Source organism: Chiloscyllium plagiosum, chromosome 15, assembly GCF_004010195.1.
Source record: "Chiloscyllium plagiosum isolate BGI_BamShark_2017 chromosome 15, ASM401019v2, whole genome shotgun sequence".
Taxonomy (NCBI): domain Eukaryota; kingdom Metazoa; phylum Chordata; class Chondrichthyes; order Orectolobiformes; family Hemiscylliidae; genus Chiloscyllium; species Chiloscyllium plagiosum.
In genome coordinates this window covers 40,902,940-40,915,795 of record NC_057724.1, presented here as the reverse complement: position 1 = coordinate 40,915,795, position 12,856 = coordinate 40,902,940, and the positions used below count along the sequence as shown (strand labels likewise).

At 39.3% G+C, this 12,856-nt stretch overlaps 1 protein-coding gene across 6 annotated transcripts in view; it reads left to right on the top strand.

The window, feature by feature from the left end:
• The window catches only part of nlgn3a (neuroligin 3a), a 292,218-nt gene extending 283,663 nt beyond the window's left edge, over positions 1-8,555 (top strand). For all 6 annotated transcript variants that reach the window (XM_043704767.1, XM_043704765.1, XM_043704766.1 and 3 more), the window contains one exon: positions 2,074-8,555. In XM_043704767.1, coding sequence (XP_043560702.1) covers positions 2,074-2,929 — 856 coding nt within the window. In that variant the 3' untranslated portion in view covers positions 2,930-8,555. The remainder of the gene's footprint in view (positions 1-2,073) is intronic.
• Positions 8,556-12,856: the final 4,301 nt, after the last annotated feature.

The following is a 12,856-nucleotide window of genomic DNA, read 5'->3' as shown; positions in this document are numbered from 1 at the left end:
ACCTGCCTATCTTCTTTTCCACCTATCCACTCCACCCTCCTCCCTGACCTTCATCCCCTCCCCCACTCACCTATTGTACTCCATGCTATTTTCTCCCCACCACCACCCTCCTCTAGCTTATCTCTCCATGCTTCAGGCTCTCTGCCTTTATTCCTGATGAAGGGCTTTTGCCCGAAATGTCGATTTTACTGCTCCTCGGATGCTGTCTGAACTGCTGTGCTCTTCCAGCACCACTAATCCAGAAAAGGATGTGGACATCACTGGCTGAGCCAGCATTTATTGCCCATCTTTAATTACTCAGAAGACAGTTAAGAGTAACCACAATGCTGAGAGTCTGGAGTCATAAATAGGCCAAATCAGGTAAGGCCAGAGGTTTCCTTCCTTAAACTAGATCACAATCAGCAGTGGTTGTAAGACTCTTGATTCCAAATGCAATGAGGGATTTGAACCTGGATCCCCAGAGCATCACCTTCTTTGGTTTAGCTGTCGAGTGATAATATCACTAGGCCATCAACTCCACTGTATTAGAATAACTTGCTGAGGACATAGCCAGTTCTTCAGCACCAAATCTTCAATATTATTGTATCTTCAGTGCCTTCAGCATTTTTTAAAATCAAATGAAATGAACCAAATTGGCTGAGGACTGGCATTTGTGAAACTGGGCCTCAGGATGAGGCCTGTATGCATAGTCCACTCATCATTTTTGGTTTAGCCTTTCCCACTGATATGATGGCAGAGTCTAGCATTGAGAATGGGAAAGTTTGAAGAGCATTATTTTCTAGATGGCAGTTTAATTGTTCAGCACCATCCTCAATTAGATTGGCAAGACTGCATCGATCTGATCTGATCCATTGGTTGTAGGATTGTTTAACTCTCTCCATTGCTGCTGCTTCTGCTGTTTTTACTGCTGCATGCATAAAGTCCCGAGTTATATGTTTATCAGGATTACACTTCATTTTAAGTTGGTCTTCACGTTGCTCCTGGCAACTTTTTTCATTGAAATGGCCTTGATTTCCTACCTTGATGATAATGTTAGAATGAGGGATGTGTGGGGACTTGTAGTTGCAGATTGTGGTTGAACACAGTTCTACTGTTGCTAATAGCCCCACAGCAACTCATGGATGTCCAGATTTGAGCTACTAAATCTGTTCTGAATCTATCCCTTTTATCACAGAGGTATTACCACATACTACAATGGACAGGATCCTCACTGTGAAGACTGAACTTTTATGCTACAAGGACTGTACTCTACTCCTCCTAGTACTCTCATGGGCAGGTGCAATTGCGATATTTAGATTAGTGAGGGTGCGGTCCAGTACATCTTCTCCGTACTCCTTAGTGATCCAAACAAGCCAGTGCCGCAGGACACCAAATCTACATGTTTTCTAAAAGTTAGTCAATTGTTGCTGTGGACTCAGCAAGAATAAAACACAACTCCACAGTCCTCATGATTACCTCACCATTGCTGCTTCAACTGAACTAATCTTTAACCTGCTGACAGCAAGGCAATCAGTCTATATTTTTCAAATAATGTAAATATTTGCATAAAATTGGGACCAGTTTTGGTGTCTCAGTTAGGATCAACTGTGCTGTCCTACTGCTGTTATGATCCCAAAAAACCTCTACGCTGCAATAATTAACTTAATTTAGAGCATATGTATTTCATTTTCATACTATGACGAACATATGGTGTGGTTTCTTGTCGATGCTGATTTTCATGTTTTGGCTTATTCTAATGAGAATGGCAAGAAATTTTGGTGTCACTTAATATCACAACAAAATGGAAATGAATTATTAGGATATGTATAAAGCTACAATGTAACTTAACAAGTGAGCATAAGATATTTCAAGTTCAAGTATCCTTGGGCCAAGAGTCTGTTGATGCCTGTATGTTGAGCAGAGATTATATATTTATATAATTCTGTGCAGGTCTTTCAATCTTCACTTCCATTTCATATTTTACTAAATGTGTTTGATTTATGCAGAACTGGACCAGGCTCACGGCTATTATCCTGGTAGGTATATTGCACAAAACTTCACATCCAATAGTAATTGTTTTCTTTCTATCTTTAGTGACCCAAACAAGCCAGTGCCTCAGGACACCAAATTCATTCATACAAAGGCAAACCGGTTTGAAGAAGTGGCCTGGTCTAAGTACAACCCACGGGATCAGCTTTATCTTCACATTGGTCTGAAACCTCGAGTCCGGGAGCACTACCGTGCCACCAAAGTAGCCTTCTGGAAGCACCTGGTCCCACATCTATACAACCTGCATGATATGTTCCAATACACCTCCACCACAACCAAGGTGCCTCAGCCTAATACCACTCCAATCTCCTACGCGACTAGACGACCCAATGGCAAGGTTTGGCCATTCACAACCAAACGACCAGGCTCAGGCATGTCTCCAGCTTTCAACTCCAATGAGCAGCAGAAAGAGAACTGGAACTCAGAGCAGGATGGCGGTTCCCTCCTGATCGAGAATCCCCGAGACTACTCGACTGAGCTAAGTGTAACTATCGCTGTAGGGGCCTCCCTGCTTTTTCTCAATGTTCTCGCCTTTGCGGCTCTGTACTACCGGAAGGACAAACGCCGTAATGACCCCCATACACAGCCAAGCCCACAACGTAACACTAGCAATGACATGACGCACACACAGGAGGAAGAGATCATGTCGCTACAGGTGAACCAAACCCACCATGAATGCGAAAACATCCAGGCTCATGAGCCCATGCGGCTTCCTTCACTGCCAGACTATACTCTAACTCTCCGTCGATCTCCCGATGACATACCCCTCATGACCCCCAATACTATCACCATGATTCCCAACTCCTTGATGGGGATGCAGACCTTGCATCCTTACAACACCTTCGCTGCTGGTTTTAACAGCACAGGGCTGCCTCATTCACACTCCACTACCCGGGTATAGTCCTGGGCAGAAATCCTCCAGTAATAGGAGTGAATGAACTCTGGGCAGAGACTCCCTCATACAGCCCACTCCACACTGCTGGATTTTAACAAGAGTCTAATTAACATGTGCACTGTACCATCCTTACAAGAAGGCTCGCTCCCTGGGAACTTCAAAAGAAACATATTCACATTGGGCCTTCTTGTTCAAAGAGATAACCTGAAGTTTTATAAAATAATCAAAATGAAAAAACGTTTAAAAAAAAATGAAAGTGCTTTTGTTACCATTGTGGGGAGATAGCAACAGTCAACTGCCCACCTTTATCTCATTGTTCACATGCCTTAGCCCCGCACCTGCTGTGCTCCATGCAGTTTTTAATCACTTTTAGAACAGTTTAGAGTAAGCATATTAGGACTGAGGAGATAGTAGGAAATGCACGCACACAAGAACTGAAACACTATGGCCAGTCGAGCCAAGAATGTCCTCTACAGTTCACGGATCAGCTGCCATAATTTCCTGGGAGCATCGTGGAAAGACCAGAAAGTAATGAGAACTGGGATTTGAGCCGAAGCTATGGCAATCGATTGATAGAGCCCCTAGAAGATTCCCAGTGCATTGTTTCTCGGAAAGGTTGTTGAGAAAAAAGAGCTCCTCCCTGGCCTCCAGGCTCTGTTATCATTTGGAAGCATCTGTGCTCACCCATTGCTACCTACCTTTTCCTTCCTCATTCAGTTAACTGGGGAAGCACTTTGAATTTTTGTGACTTGACAAAAACCTAACAAACATTTTACACATTTTTTTTGTTCTGGAGCTGGTGGCAACTCTTCAAAAACAGCGAATAATGCAGCTTTAGATAGTGTGCACCCCTTAATTTTTTTATACAAGGTGAATTGTGACACGTGCCAAATTAGAACCAGCATTTTTGGTGGGGTGGGGGGAGTGGAGGGTTGTTTTTAATTGTATCTGTCTGTTTTGTATTTTGGTATCAGCAATCTGTTGCTGTCTGTTACTTTGTGCCATGCTTGTCTGTGACTGAGAAGGTGTGGAGAGAGACAGTGCCACAATATGCTCCCATGTTTTGAGGCTTTTAATTTCAAAGTCAGGTTCCATTCCATGTACTTAGTCCAGGCTCACAAAACTGTGCTGTCAAAGGAATATTTTCTTCAAAGCTACATCAGACAGCTCCCACAGAAGCCAGGCTCCAGGCAAGTGTAAAAAAAATCACTTCAATGCTCGGGAGTTTCAATTCAAATTTTTAAATCGGCTCTTCCCTCCAGAGTTCATTCTTGTCATACATATTTTGAGTAATATTCTCTGTCCATGATTTATTTACAAGTTCATGTAAAGAGTATGTGTTTAATGAGATTGGTTTGAAAACTTTAAGTTAATTCTCTATGTGCCCAGTAGGTAAAAAGGCGGGTTCAAAATGTGTCAATTTCTAGGGCAATGTTCCTTGAGCCATGGCACCTGACAAATGTCTGATCCCACATTCGGTTAAGCAATTCTTGAGAGTTCTGTTAACCATTTAAAACCGATGTTAGGCCCCTTACATATGTAAACACCTGTTTTAGGACTCCTCTGGAAAATTGGCTGTCCTGAGTAAAGCATGCACCAGAAAAACCTTGCTCAAGACATTCAGCAGCCTCTATGATTGAGTAACAGTCACCAACAAAGAAAATATATGTTTTTCCATACTTTGATGTGGAGCAAGGAGAAGCAGGAACAATCATTCTCAAGGATTACTGCCAGTCATGGTCACCCTCTGCCATTGCCCTCACCAGTGAGACAAGCAGTCCAAAATCCATGTTCTTTAAATCAACAAACTGCCATTAGAGATACAGCGGGCTTATCAACCAAAGCATAAGATAAGACCACGGTCAGTTTCTGGAAAGTTGTGCAGCTTTATTGCAGACAATGAATGGCCCATAACCAGTTTGTTCTGTATAATCTCTGTGTCATCATTGCTAGTACTCTGTGGGAGAAAAAGAAAACAGTCTTCTCAAGAATGTAAACCCACATCTCAATTATAAATAATTCCAGCCTTTCTCAACAAACTAATCCAAATAAAACAAATCTCATACACACAATTCTGGAAATACTCAGAATGTCTCCTTGAAAGAGACTTCAGTAATTCTGAACATTTGCAGCATTTACCATTCCGAATATACATTCCTTGACTTCTTTGTTTGTTCATTTCCCGGATGTTTGGCATTTGTTACACATAAATAACTACCCTTGAGTAGCTGCAGGTGAGCTGCTTTCTCGAACATCTGCAGTCTGCATGGTGCAGGTAGGACTGTTGTGATGTTAGGTAGGGAGTCCCACCATTTTGACCCAGTGACAGCAAAGGACTTACAATATGGTTCCAAATTAGCAATGTGTATGGTTTGAAGGGAAATTTGCAGTTAATGGTATTCCCAAGCATCCACAGCCCTTCTCCTCCTGTGTAGTAGAGCTTGGGAATTTAGAAGATGCTGTTGACGTGTTCCTGAATCTATTTGCCAGCAGCTGAAAATAGGAAATTATCAGGTCTCGTACCAAGTTCTCATTGGAAAACTCAACCTGCTTTGATAACAAATAATCAAACCACTGTCCTAGAAAGAACACAAAGTCAACATCCACAATTCTGGTCAATCCTGCCTGAGCTGGTTCTTTATCTGACAGTGAATCACAAATTAAGTTGCTTCATGTGAAACAAAAGCAGCATATCTGCCACACCTACATATGTATTCCTGTATCTCTAGCCCTCCATATTCAGTTTTTACTTATATCTATCTCTCCATAACTAGTTCCTCAATGTGTTAAACTTTCATCTCTGCCATTCAGTAGCTACACTTCCATTGTCCATAGCTTTTATCCTTATCTCCAATCCCTCTGTTTATCATCCCAAATGCAATCTTCGTTCTTTGCCTTTTCTACTGCTGTGATCCATTGGATTGTTCTTTGTGATCCTCTTAATCAACCACTGGATTGTACTGAGAGTGGATTCTGTTGCAAGTAGATTAATTCCCTTTGGTTCATGTTTTCTTTTATGATCAGCATATTCTTTTGGGGAAGCTCGAAAGAAGCCCCACTAGGATAATCTGGTAAATTTAGAACTGCTTTTCCTATGCTGGACAGCAGTAAAACCCTTGATGTAAGTTTAACTCTTGCTTGCCTTTCATGTAAATTGCAATCTCATTGCATTTGGACGAAGAATGATCAACAGGTAATTCAGCTAATTACACTTGATATATCCTCTAGGCATCTTGATGATTTCAATTATGCAAATTCTGACATTGGCTTTTAGGACTTCCTGTGTGATTTTTTTAGAGCTGAGGACAGAAAGTCAATGCCATGTGTGGAAGCAATTATAGGATATCAGGAATTGTAAAGAAGGAGGTTTCATATTTTCTTGTGATATTGTGTATTGAGCTGAACACTTAAGTCAACAGCAACTGCCGTTCTGAGAGTCTGCAATTGCTCGTTACCGGATTGGAGTTTGGGAAATCTGTTTGGCGCTGTTATGGCTTTCAGTTTCACTATGTGTACTTCAGGATTGGAAGCTGGCTGTAAGATGAGATATGGAGTTGTATTAGTTACTGAAGGACTTTATACAGATGACTGCTCCCTACTGCTAAACAAGCATCACACTCAAACATCTGGGTTCAGAGTAACAGAGACAATGCTTTACTTGTTTTTGATGTTAAAATTTGTCAACCAGCGCACATGTGGAACAATATAGGACAAAGGGAAAATATTCCATTGTGTGTCATAGACGACCCTTTGAATATTGAAGTATACAGATGCCTAGATCCTTTTCTATCATGTTCAACTGTATCAACTAAAGTATGTTTTTAGTTTGAGGCTGAATCTTTTATTTAGAGCGCAGACACTCTAAATATTTCTTAATTCACATTATTCTCAATAAACTGAACAATTAAAAATAATCAAGTTCTGTTATTATTTTGATGCTGAAATACTCCGAAAGAAATTAAAAGGTAAACTGCCACTCTGAGGGGAAAACAGAACAAGAGAAAAGCTAATCTAAAGGTACAAAGCTGTAGTATCTATATAATAGGAAGTATAGAACGATATATAAATATGAACTATGATTTAAACATATCAAATATGAAATTCTTCAGAAATATCTTATTCATTCTATTTGAGTTTGAAATTATATTTTTAAATGGTATACTGAAGGCAAAAATAAAGAGTTTTGGGAATATTGCCCACAGAAGTGTCCATCCTAAATGGTGATAACTAGTTTTCAGATGCTGGAAGCCTGTCAGCAGCTATCAGCTGTCAGAGATTATGGGACACTTCATAATGTTGTCATAGCACCTCAGTTATCTGCAATGTCATGAATGAGGATTGTGTTTACGTATTTCAGCTGTAAGGATATTACATTGTCTATGTATCAAAATTGTTATCTGTGATGCAACAGGGTCACATCGGAAAGCAGAGTTGGACCCTATATATCACTTAATGAGGATCAACTGGATTTTTTTTGCACTTTGCAAGATTTTCCTGGCCCTACTAAGTATTCCAACTCATTTTGATCCCACTGTGTGTTCTACTTTTAACTATCTTTTTCTGCATCCTGACTTTTAATCACAATGTTTCTTTTAAACTCTGATTGATGGTGAAGCATTTCTGCATCAAAATAAAATGATAACAAGATGCTGGAGCTTTTGTTTATTCTCTGCGTTGCTCCATTTATTTGTGGAAAATATTCACAGTTTTTTCATAGGTTTAATTTTGTCTTTCCAATAATTGGGAAATTCATAGATTCATATTATCAAGGCAACTGTGATTACTTTATCAATGAGAGAAGCACACCAGTCTTCCATGCATGTTTTTCAAGTTTCTAATTTCCTTACCTGAAGGTACCATTGTTGCTGGGTTACAGAGCACATGCTATTACTAACAGGCAAAGAAAAATAACCTTTCTTTATTCTCTCTTTTTCCACTCCTGGTTTGACTGCAACAGGTTTCTCAGTTTTCAAATAAAACATTGTATTGCCAATTTAGTGTGGACAATTTGTAAGAATAATGCCAAACAGATACTATCAAAGCCTAAGAGTTCATTTTATGACTAAAACTCACTGTTTGGTGAAACTTATTTCAAAATGTACTAATACATCCTGCTCCCTGCTCATGTACACAAACATATAGTTCCTCAAGCATTCAGAAAAAAACAATTGCACAGGCAATTTTTCTTTGGCTGAAGTAATTGGTTTGAAGTTTTGACTGAAATATCCCTTTTCTTCGACAAAACGCAGGTGTAGAAAACCAATAGTATTCAGTAGAGGTTGTTTCTGCTATAAAACTGCAGGAACATCTTTTATTCGCTCCACAAAATACCACCTAAGCTCCTTGTTTTACTTACTGACTGAGTTATGTCTTTATGTATTTTTTGTTCAAAACCAAGTTCAAACTTTCACAAAAACGCTTGCATCATATGACCTCTCTCCAGGTTGGTAGTTGACCATTGATCAGAATATGTCTGGCCCAGCTTGCACTTGTCTATTGTGATAGCTGAGGTAATATTCTTTAAACATTCCAGCTATTAACCTTTGAATGATCAATCCTCAACCATGATAAGATTCAAATCACACAACACCAGGTTATAGTTCAACAGGTTTAATTGGAAGCACTAGCTTTCGGAGCGCCGCTCCTTCATCAGGTGGTTGTGGAGGACACAATTGTAAGACACAAAATTTATAGCAAAAGTTTACAGTGTGATGTAACTGAAATTATACATTGAAAAATGCCTTGATTGTTTGTTAAGTCTCTCATCTGTTAAATTACCATAATAGTTTCACTTCTTTCATATGTAAATCACAAATCTTTTTTTAAACGTTACATTCTCAGGTTAACTGTAACAATTGGTGTCAGTGCAAATAAGATGTTGAGATATTGAGGATGTTAGCCCCCTGTGTTCCCTGTCTGTGTCATAGTGTTTAGACTGATTCTAATCTAAAAAGTGGCCGAGTAGAGGCTGATGGCTAAGTTCGGTACCCATAGGGAGGGCCTCAACCGGGACCTTGGGTTCATGTCACATTACAGGTGACCACCATTGCACTGTAGACACACACGCACACCTATACACAGACACAGACACACACACTCCTCCAGACACACATATTCCCACACTCACACATGCACCCTCTCACAGACTTAGACACTTTACACTTACACACACATATACACTGTCTCACAGACACTCACAATCCCCACCCCAGACACATACACACAAAAACACACATACACATATATGTTTGTGGGGCGAATTTGTACTTGCAGAGTCACATTGTACTTTGCTCAAAAACTGCATGAATCTATGTAAGAACGTTAACTCACTTTTTAGATTAGAATCAATCTAAATATTATGGCACGCACAGGGAACACGGGGGCTAACACGTTCAATATCTCAACATATTATCTGCACTGATACTAATTGTTACAGTTAACCTGAGAATGTAACTTTTTAAAAAAGCTTTGTGATTTACATATGAAAGAAGTGAAACTATCACGGTCATTCTAACAGATGACAGACTTAATAAACAATCAAGATATTTTTCAGTCTATAACTTCAGTTACATCACACTGTAAACTTTTGTTATAAATTCCATGTCTTACAATTGTGCACTCCACAACCACCTGATGAAGGAGCAGCACTCCTAAAGCTAGTGCTTCCAATTAAACTAGTTGGACTATAACCTGGCGTTGTGTGATTTGTAACTTTGTACACCCCAGTGCAACACCGGCATCTTCAAGTCATGATAAGTTTCACACCTCCAGGTGGATTATTGTCAGTGTTGGGTTTCTGTAGATCCATAACATATGGCTGGCTACACAGACAGAAATTGGAAGCCATTTTAATTCACTATCCTTTTTCCAATTAAATGTCTTGTTTAAACGTTTAATATATAAGGCCAGTTGATGAGATATGGCATTCACTAAGCCTCTTTTGGCAGCACCCTTCAGGTTGTGGAGCATTACCATCAAGAAGCAGATGGTACCACCTTCAAGCTCTTTTGCAGGCCATTCACCATCCTGATTTAGAAATATATTGCCATTCCTTCACTGTCACTGGGTTAAAATCCTGGAAGTCCGTCCCTAATAGTATTCTGGGTGTACTTACATGAAAATAGATGGCAAGAGTTCAAGAAGGCTCTTCACTTTGACCTTCTCAAGGCTATTAGGAATAGGCAATAAATATTGGCCAAGCCATTGAAACCTTTTTCTCTTGAGTGAATAGAAGAAAAATCCATACAGCACATCTTCAGGATACTATTCTTTGCATAATGGAAACCAAGTGGTCACTTCCACTTGTGAACCTACACTATGGAGCAGTCCACCACCCAAAGAAATCATTTTAATACTTGAAATAAAAACAGGAAGTGCTGGAGAAACTCTACAATTCAGAACTGCTGAGTTTCTCCATCATATTCCATTTTAATTTCTGATTTCAGCATCTGCAGTATTTTATTTTTATTATCATGTTGTTACCCAGCTTTGACACTTTCCAATAATAACCATTTAATTGCAGTCAAAAGTCTCAACTATTATTTATTTCTAATTACTGAATATATTTGAATGCTTCAAGGTGCTTCATACAATTAATTACCTTTGATTGCTGCTGAATTGACAAGTGATAGCTTTCTACTCCAGCTAGATCCCACATAATATTTCATTGCAATGAACATATTAATTCACACCCAAATTTAGAGATTTTAGGTAGCTTTAGAATATTCACCAGCGCAACAGCATTTCATTATTTCTGATCTCATTCATCTTATTTCTCATCTAGATTGTCCGAGTTCAAAATCTAATCAATTCCTGTCATTTCCCAGCTCAAATCCATTTCCTATAGACCCAATAACTCATCTATTTGCATCATCTGTTCAGCTGAGTACAATAAATATTGTATTACAGTTGATCCTCCTGGAGCAATTGTGTGTTTAACTGCCTGCAGTAAACAATATCAAGATTGATCACCCCACAGCTACTTTACATCAGCAATAAACTCCATATCAGGAGTTAGTTTCTTGCATATTTGGTATATCTCCCCATAGTAAGCACTGTATCAGTGATCAATTGCCAGCAGTTTCAAAATATATTACATCAATACTAATCAGGAATTGATCACCTGCCATTTACATGTTTCTGACTGCAGTAAATATTGCATCAGGTTGGGAATTTCATGGCAGTATATCTGACTGCACCAAGCGCTGTTGCAGGACTGTACCATGGATTGATCATCTACAAGTTTGGATTTCTAACAACATAGAGGATTGTATCAGTTTACAATCACTTGCTGTTCCCATGTATTTGACCACAATAAATATTGTATCAGAGATCAATTATCTGTGTGCTCCACTCCAGTAAACACTTTATCAGGATTGATCATCGCCAATACCCTTGTATCTAATTGCACTGAGTATTGATTTTTAAAAAAGCTGGAGAGATGTTGCAACATATTACCATGAGTGTCAGTATAGATTGTGAATTATTGGAAGTATTTCTAAATCAGAAACTTCAGGAAGATTGATCTCTAACCTTAGATTTGTGTGAACTAATACCAGCTGCATTTGGGAGCAATGTAATTGGCTTTCCTGCCCCTGGAATATGAAAGAGTAAAACAGCCAAGATTCCTGCTTTTGGTTGATATTCAGCAATGCTTTTGGGAAAATGCATTCCTGGCTTACTTTGGAAGTCACGACAGAACTATGATAACCCTCCACTTAGTTAGCCTATCAACACTCACTTTCTAGGTGTACACATTAACTTATTTTGAGTAAAATTATTCATGGATGTGAGTATCATTGGCAAGGCTAGCAGATGTTGCCCATCCCCAATTACCATTGAGAAAGAGATGGTGAGCTGCCTTCCTGAACAACTGCAGTCATGTGCCACTACAGCTGTAATGGTTTTAGGGAGGGATATTCAGAATTTTGACCAAGCAACAAATAAAGGAATGGCATTACATTTCCATGTCAGGATTGTGTGTGACTTTGTGGAGAATTTGCAATATTCCAAATATCCATGTAAGTGGTATAAGCCATAGGTTTATGGGTTGGCATCAAAGGAAGCTTGACATGATATTGTAATACATCTTTTATATGGTACACACAGCATCGAGGTGGAGAGAGTGCATATTTAATGTGATAAATGTGGTGCCAGTTAAATGGACTACTTTGTCCTGGATGGTTTTGAGTTTATTGAGTGTTGTTGGAGCTGTACTCATCAAGCCAAGTGAAGAATATTCTGTCACTCTAGACTATTGCCTTATGATGATGGACAGTTTAGGAGACAGGAAGTGAGTTACTGATTGCATATTTCCCAGCGTCTAACCTGCTCTTGCAGTCACAGTATTCATTACTTGGATCAGAAAAGATTCTAGTTAATAAACAACCCCCAGGATTTTGATACTGGGGATTTAGCAATAGTATTGCCATTGAATGTCAAGAGCAGATTGTGAGGTTTTCTGTTGTTGGAGATGGTCATTGCCTGGCAGTTACCTACAAATGCTGTTCATCAGCCCAATCCTGGTCTTGCTTCACAGCTTCAGTTTCTGAACAGTTGCAAATTGTGCTGAACATTACACAATCAATCATCAAACATTCCCAGCTCTGACCTAGGGATAGGGGAAGGTCATTGATGAAGCAGCTGAAGATACTTAGGCCTAAGTTACTGCAGTGAGGAACTCCAGTAGTAATGTCCTGAACCTAAGATGATTGGCCTTCAGTAACTAAAACTAATATAACCAGATGACAAGGGGTGAACCAGCTTCCCTCTTATCAACCTTCCAACAAAGTTCTTTTCAGCACAAATTTTACTTTTCTCCAATTTAAATGTAGCTAAAGTTTTTTTTAAATCATTACCAGTAAGCAGCCAATTTCCTTGTGTTAAAAAGGAATAAGTCTAATACCTGCTAACCCTGAAGAAATAATAAAGACA